Raw genomic sequence first — 6,132 nt, forward strand, 5'->3', positions numbered from 1 at the left:
TCCCGGTCTGGAGAAAAAAGCCACCCCCTCCCCTCCCAGTACTTGCTACAGTGGCGGCTCCGTCCTCTAGAATGGTCCCCAAATCCCCCTGGCTGCCACATCCTGTGACACTCTCCCACAATGCATAGTCTGGCCTGGGTAACAAGCAGGGTGTGGCAGACATAACAGAGCGAGTTCCCAGGCTGGCTGGAAATGACACCAGGGCCTTGTCCCGCCCTCTCGTAGACGGCCCTCTCTGGTCATCCTGATGGAGGATGCTCCGGCCAGCCCTGGAGAGACAAACCTGGGGACGGAGGCTTTGTGCAGGTCAGTGCCAAGCACCTGTGAGGAGCCTCCTTGGAAGGAGGCCCTCCCTGCAGCCCCAGCCGACAGGCCGCTCGCAGCCACAGAGGCCCCAGCCAGAAGCACTCAGCTAAGCTATCCCAGAGATCTGGCCCGCAGGGGCTCTGAGAAATGACACACTCATCGTCTTAAGATACCAAGCACTGGGTAACTCCTACAGCCCTCCAGGCAGTCACCAAGCTCCATCAGTACTGAGCACCTAACAGCAGCTCACGCTTGGCGGCCACCACGCCAGAGTCACAGAGAGGAGCCACACAGACATGGCGGTGCTGTCGGGCTGCATTCCCAGGGAGTCGCTGAAACAGACAAATGTAAGGATGGGGGTCACACTGGGAGGGGAGGAAGCCAGGGGGCAGGGTGGGGAACAAAGGAGGAGCCAGTGGGCCCCCTGCTGTGGTGCTGACTTTTCTTTGTGGGGAACCCCAGCACGGCACTCGAGGAGCAGAGGTGGGTGTGCAGGTGGGGGTGGAAGGTGGAGGGAGGCCAAAGGCACACAGGCTGAAGCTAACTCCAAGGACAGCCACAAGCCGAGGGGATGGGGTGGCACAGACACTGCACCAGCCGCCACAGCTCTCTCCTGGACGCCCAGCCTCCGGGGCCCTGCCCTGCCAGCACCCAGCCCGTGGGGCTCGGCTTCGGCCACACGGAGCAGACGGAGATGGGCAGGCAGGGCCGGCCACCTCATGGGTGCTCGGAGGAGCTGATGGGACGGCCCCTGGTCCAGCGCCCACCAGGCTCTGAGCGCTCCTGATGCCACAGACGCACGCTCTGCGCCCACGGCCCTCGCCGGTGAGGGCAGCTGAGGAGGGGACTCTGAAGACAAGAGGTCTTCCGTAGCCACGAGGGGCCGAGCAGTGGCAGGGGGGGCACAGGACCCCGGAAAAAAAAAGGGGGCCGGGGCGGGGGCGGGGAGGCCATAGGAACCGGGGCTGCCGGGAGAACCTGGACTGTGGGTACCACGGGCAGGAGAGGACTGCGAGCACTGGGAGGGGAGGCCGTGACCCCGAAAGCACCTGGAGTCAGGCTCGGGGTGGGGGTAGATGAGGGCCAGGGCTGAGCCCGCCAGGTCACACTGCGGCCGAGGAAATCATGGGGCCACGAGCCGAAAAGCTCAAGGGCTCGCCGAACAACGTGCTTTTCAGCTTGTCCAAGATGGGCAGCCCGGGCCGGGGGGCGCTGAGCAAGGAAGACAATCGGAGAGCAGCAGGCGGAGGGGCGGTAGCAGCATGAGCCCATCTGTGGCCGGCGGGGACATGCGCCCCCCAGCCGCAGAGAGGTCCTCCGTAGCTGCGGGCGCTGAGCGCTGAGCCGGGAGGCAGGACGGCTACTGGCGTCTCTGCTCACCTGTACTTCCTCATCTTTCTGCAAAGGATATGCATTGCTTGCATAAATAAAAATCAACGAAAGCTATAAATAACTAGCCCGCTCTCTCTTCAGGGCTTAAACTGGATGGATGTCCTGAAGTAACTGTTTTCAGCCCAGTTATTTCAAATATTTGCTGGATTCTGGGCGTTAGAACAGCACCTTTCCAGAACACACAGACGGTGGGCTGAAGGGGCAGACTGATGGGGACACCAGTTCTGTCCTTTCGAAATGACACTCCAGGCCCGACAGGACAGGAGCGCTTCCTCTGGAGCACAGAGGCCCCTTTGAGTCCCACGTCATGCTCCCACGTTCTTGTGGGACCAGCCTTTGCACTAAATTGCACTTTGTGGTTCCTGAAACTGTGGCGCGTGTGGGAATGAAAAGGTGGCCACGTGCCTACCTTTTGGGAGCGATCCTCAGTTTCTTCTGCTTGCTGTTCCCACGAGACGTCTTCGCTCTCCTACGAGGCAGTCTTTTCTTCAGTTCTGGCTCAGACCCCGGGTCCTGGGACGTCACTCCTGGGAGTACTGGGTGGGAGAGCTGCAAATACCAGGCGTGGTGACATCACATTGCTCAAAGTCCTTGGGGCAGGCACAACCCTGCAGACGGGATGTCCGTGTGCAGGAGCCAACGGCAGAACCTCATTGGCAGAGGGCCTGAGCCCCTAGGGGGCTCCAACCAGTACCAAAGCACATTCCTGGACAGGACAGAACCTTCTAGAACCCTGTGTCAGCTGGACCCATGGAGGAAAGTCCAGACCTTTGGTGTTAACTGGAGGCAGAGGAACTCCAGGCCCAGCTCCTTTTCCCTCCCCAGGTTCCCCAAGGATCCCCCACTTCTGAGGGAAGAAAGGCTACCCTGACCTTGGGCCCCTCGGTCCCAACACATTCTCTGTGCCCGGCTACTCCCAGGGTGCGGGAAACCCTGCCCACTGCAGACTCCCTCCCGGGAGAGCAGAAGTGCCCCCACACCTCTGGTCTCCAGGCCTTTCCTGTCACCCAGGAGGGTCACGGTAGAAGGAAGGCCCCAGGATAGCCTTCGGGAGCCCCAGCCCAAGGCATCCCCGAGCGGGGACACTGTCCCCGGGCTACCAAGCCCAGGTGTGCAAACGCACCTCCAGGTGAGCCATATGCTACCGTTTAGTCACCAAACAAGGACACCCTCCAGCATCCACATTTCCCTTTGTCCCACTGCTCCCAGGAAGCTCAGAGGCAGGTTTCAGTCTGATCATAGTCATTCATTTCCCGGAGATCCCAGTAGAAAAACTCGATCCTTTTAGGAGAGTTTGCTTTGGTTTGGTATTTTGTCTCCAGTGCTTGTTTTTAATCTGGAGTCTGTCTGTCAGTACGGGTCTCTGGTTTATCATCTTAGATCGCCAGACAGCGCTTCTGAACGACGCTTTGTTGTCTAGCTCTGAATATCCCATCCCGAGTGGCGGGCAGTTCTTTCCTTTGAAATGTATTTTGTCACGACTTTTTCTTGTTTTGGTTTGTTTCGGCTTTATCTGCTCCCCCCCCCACAGGTGGTAGCTGTGACCTCCCTGGGAGCAGGCTGAGAAGACACCGTCCTGGACAGCAGCTGCTGTAAGGACAGGGTCACACGTGCCCCGTCCTCCCAAGGCCCTCCTGCCAGCCGCGTGCCCCAGCCCCACGCCCTGGACGGACGGCATTACCTTTGATGTCTGCGCCAGCCCGCTGTCCCCAGGGCGAGTCTTGGTCCATCCTGTGCTGCTCCCAGGTGGGGGTTCGGGCCCCTCACCCCTGCGGTTGCCCCCAGGGGGGTGCAGAGACCCACACAGAGATGCGGCCTTCTCCTGCTCCAGAGGCAGAGGGAGGCTGCGGCTCAAGCAGCACCACGTGAGCCGGGGCTCGGCCCTCAGGGAGGGGAAGGAGCTCTGGGGCCCACTGCCCCTGGGGGTCCCTGCGTGGGGAGCCGAGGCCAGCTCAGGCTGCCCCAGGGCCGTGTCCTGTGGCCGAGCAAAGGGTGGGAGGAAGGAGCCTAGCTGGAAAGGACAGCAGGGCTTGAGCCCTGCCAGGGGCCCTGAACGAGGCTCTTCTGGAGTTTTCCTGGGAGACCTGCCCAGCTCCCCGCTGGATGCCCAGAGGGTCAGGACCCCCCCAGAGGGCCTCCCCATGCAGAGGTGATGGCTGGAGAGGGTCTGCCCCCCTGCACCCTGGGCCATGCGGGTGTCACACGTGGGAGTGGGCGGGAGGGAGGCTGTGCCCCTGGGGATCCGTAGGGCAGAACCAGGAGACTCGCCGGCTTCCGGGGTGTCAGTGTCTAGCCTGCCGCCCTCGTCCCCCCCCACCTGCTCTCCTTTTCTCCCCTCCCATGGCCTGGGCCGACACACATCCTCCGAAATGCTATCTGCTTCACTCGGGGCCGGGCCTGAGGCTGGGCCAGGGGACAGGGGGCTTCCTAGTCCAGGCCTAGCAAAGGATGCCTGCTCCTCGGGCTGCCCCCTCCCACAGAGCCAGTCCCGGCCTTCCCTGGGGCCCTGGGCAGCAGGCAATGGGGCGGGGGTCTCTCCCTGTGGTAACCTGAGGAGGTACTTGGGGGAAAAGGCTCTGTCTGCCGGAGCAGCAGAGGGGGTGCCAGGAGCCCCAGGCTGGGTGTCCTGCTGCGAGCGACACCCTGAGGCCACAGGCTGCGAGGCGGGCTCCTTGTCCTTTGGCCATGTGAGCCTTGAGGCAACAGAGGCAGCAACTGAGGGGGCACCAGTGGACCCTGGGGGCTCAGCCTGTCCCCCTCTCCCACGCAGCGTCCCTGGCATCTCCCTGAGGTCACGGTCCTGCTTCGGGGATAGCAGTGGGGAGGAGGTCTGTGTGTGGCCACCTGGAGTCTCGGCCCCCAGAGGCTCCGATTGCAGCCAGTCCCCCAGCTCCTCCACCTTCGGCTTCTTCTTCTCGGAGGGAAGCTTGTCCCCCACTGGGTGGGGCTCCCCAGAGCCAGTATTGGGCAGTCTCGGGACAGTCTGAGCCCAGGGACAGGTCTCCTTCACGTCCCCCCCTCCATGGGCACCTCCTTCCAGCCCGGGGTCTGGCAAAATCGGCCTGGGGACCTCCAGGTCAGCTCCCTTCAGGGGCCCAGGCACTGGGGGCAGGTGCCGCCCAGGTCCCAGCCCCCGGTTAGGAGGCAGCAGAGGGCTCTGGCTGCCGGCCCAGGGCGGGCCTCTGCCCCCAAGTGTGGGCGAAGGCCCGGCCCTGCTGGCAGTGGGTAGCTCTCCGCCCCCTGCTCTGGCCACGGGCTCCCTCTGCTTAGGGCACTCAGTCACGTTGGCACCCCTGGGGGTTGGTGGACCTCCCAACGGCCCCTGCACAGCCCCAACAGAAACGTCCACAGAAACAGAGGTCCTCCTGTCCGTGGCCAGGCCAGTGCCCTGGCCTGCTGCTGCTGCTCCCTCGGGGGGAGGGTGTGCGTCCTGCCCACTGCTCGCTCTGGCCTCCCTGGCTTTCCTGTCTCCTTGGTGGCTGGCTTTCGCCTTCTGGTAGATCCTCCTGAACGTCTCCTTCCCATACACCTGCCACTTCTCCTGGGTGAACATCTGCCTCCTTGGGCAGCCTTTCCTCCCCGCCCGGCCGGCAGCCCCATCCCCCACAGCAGCTGCCTTTCCATCAGGGCCTTCGGCGGGGGCCAGGCCATCTCCAGTCGGGGTGGCTGGCAGGTCCTCCACGGCCGACTGTCGGACCAGGGCTCTTGGGTGCGCACTGGGTACGGCCAAGCTCAGGCCCGAGCGGCAACCCCAGCGGGCGGGCACTGGCCTGGGGCTCAGCGGCCTCTGCGTCCTGGGGCCGACCACCCGGGGCTCCGGCCAGGTCCTGCAGCCCTCCAGGAAGGGCAGCGAGTTGCTCCTGGTGACCGGGACACATTCCACGGTGGTGGAGAGCTGGGTGGGGACAGAGTGGAAGAACAGGGGCCTCGACTTGTCCAGGGGTGCGCAGGCAGAGCGCGCGGGGCCCAGGGCGGCCCTCCTGCGGCCCGGCTCAGGTGCGCGGATGTCGAAGTGGAAGGAGTCCTTGTACGTGTAGGGCAGCGGCAGGTCGATGCTGCCCTGCTTGGACAGCACGGTCTTGCGGGGCCGCACGGTGTCCAGCTGCAGGTCCTCCACCACCGCCCGGTTGTGGGAGATGAGCTGGGCGATGCGCTCCTCCAGCCGCTTCTTCTCCAGCTCCAGGCTGGCCCCTGGTGCCACAGGTTCGGCCCTGGCTGGCACGGACCCCGGGCCTGGGCCTCCCTCCCCCTCAGACTCTGCGCTGTGTTCTGACAGGCTGTGCAGGGGACTGGCAGGGACCTGTGGCTGCTCAGCGCTGTCGGAGCGGGACAGGTAGCCGGAGTCAGTGCTCTCGCACTTTCTCAGCCGGCCCTCGGCGGCCTTGGCGTCCCAGGGCTTCTCCGAGGCCGAGGCTGGGGCCCTCGGCCCCCGCG

At 64.1% G+C, this 6,132-nt stretch overlaps 1 protein-coding gene and 1 long non-coding RNA gene across 3 annotated transcripts in view; one reads left to right on the forward strand and one right to left on the reverse strand.

Moving 5' to 3' along the window:
* ZNF831 (zinc finger protein 831) overlaps positions 1–6,132 on the reverse strand; it is an 89,987-nt gene that overhangs the window by 57,687 nt on the left and 26,168 nt on the right. Inside the window, exons 3-5 of one of the 2 annotated variants that reach the window (XM_027766275.1) lie at positions 3,380–6,114; positions 2,108–2,247; positions 1,273–1,704 (exon numbers count right to left, since the gene is read on the reverse strand). In XM_027766275.1, coding sequence (XP_027622076.1) covers positions 1,683–1,704; positions 2,108–2,247; positions 3,380–6,114 — 2,897 coding nt within the window. In that variant the 3' untranslated portion in view covers positions 1,273–1,682. Of the gene's footprint in view, positions 1–1,272; positions 1,705–2,107; positions 2,248–3,379; positions 6,115–6,132 lie in introns of those variants that run through there. The other variant, XM_027766274.1, reaches the window with a different exon arrangement.
* LOC114005097 (uncharacterized) lies at positions 61–1,562 on the forward strand. The gene is made up of 3 exons (XR_003547010.1): positions 61–306; positions 503–653; positions 1,485–1,562. It is a non-coding gene; the product is annotated as an uncharacterized LOC114005097 (long non-coding RNA).

Source organism: Tupaia chinensis, unplaced genomic scaffold, assembly GCF_000334495.1.
Source record: "Tupaia chinensis unplaced genomic scaffold, TupChi_1.0 Scaffold000066_1, whole genome shotgun sequence".
Classification (NCBI taxonomy): Eukaryota; Metazoa; Chordata; class Mammalia; order Scandentia; family Tupaiidae; genus Tupaia; species Tupaia belangeri.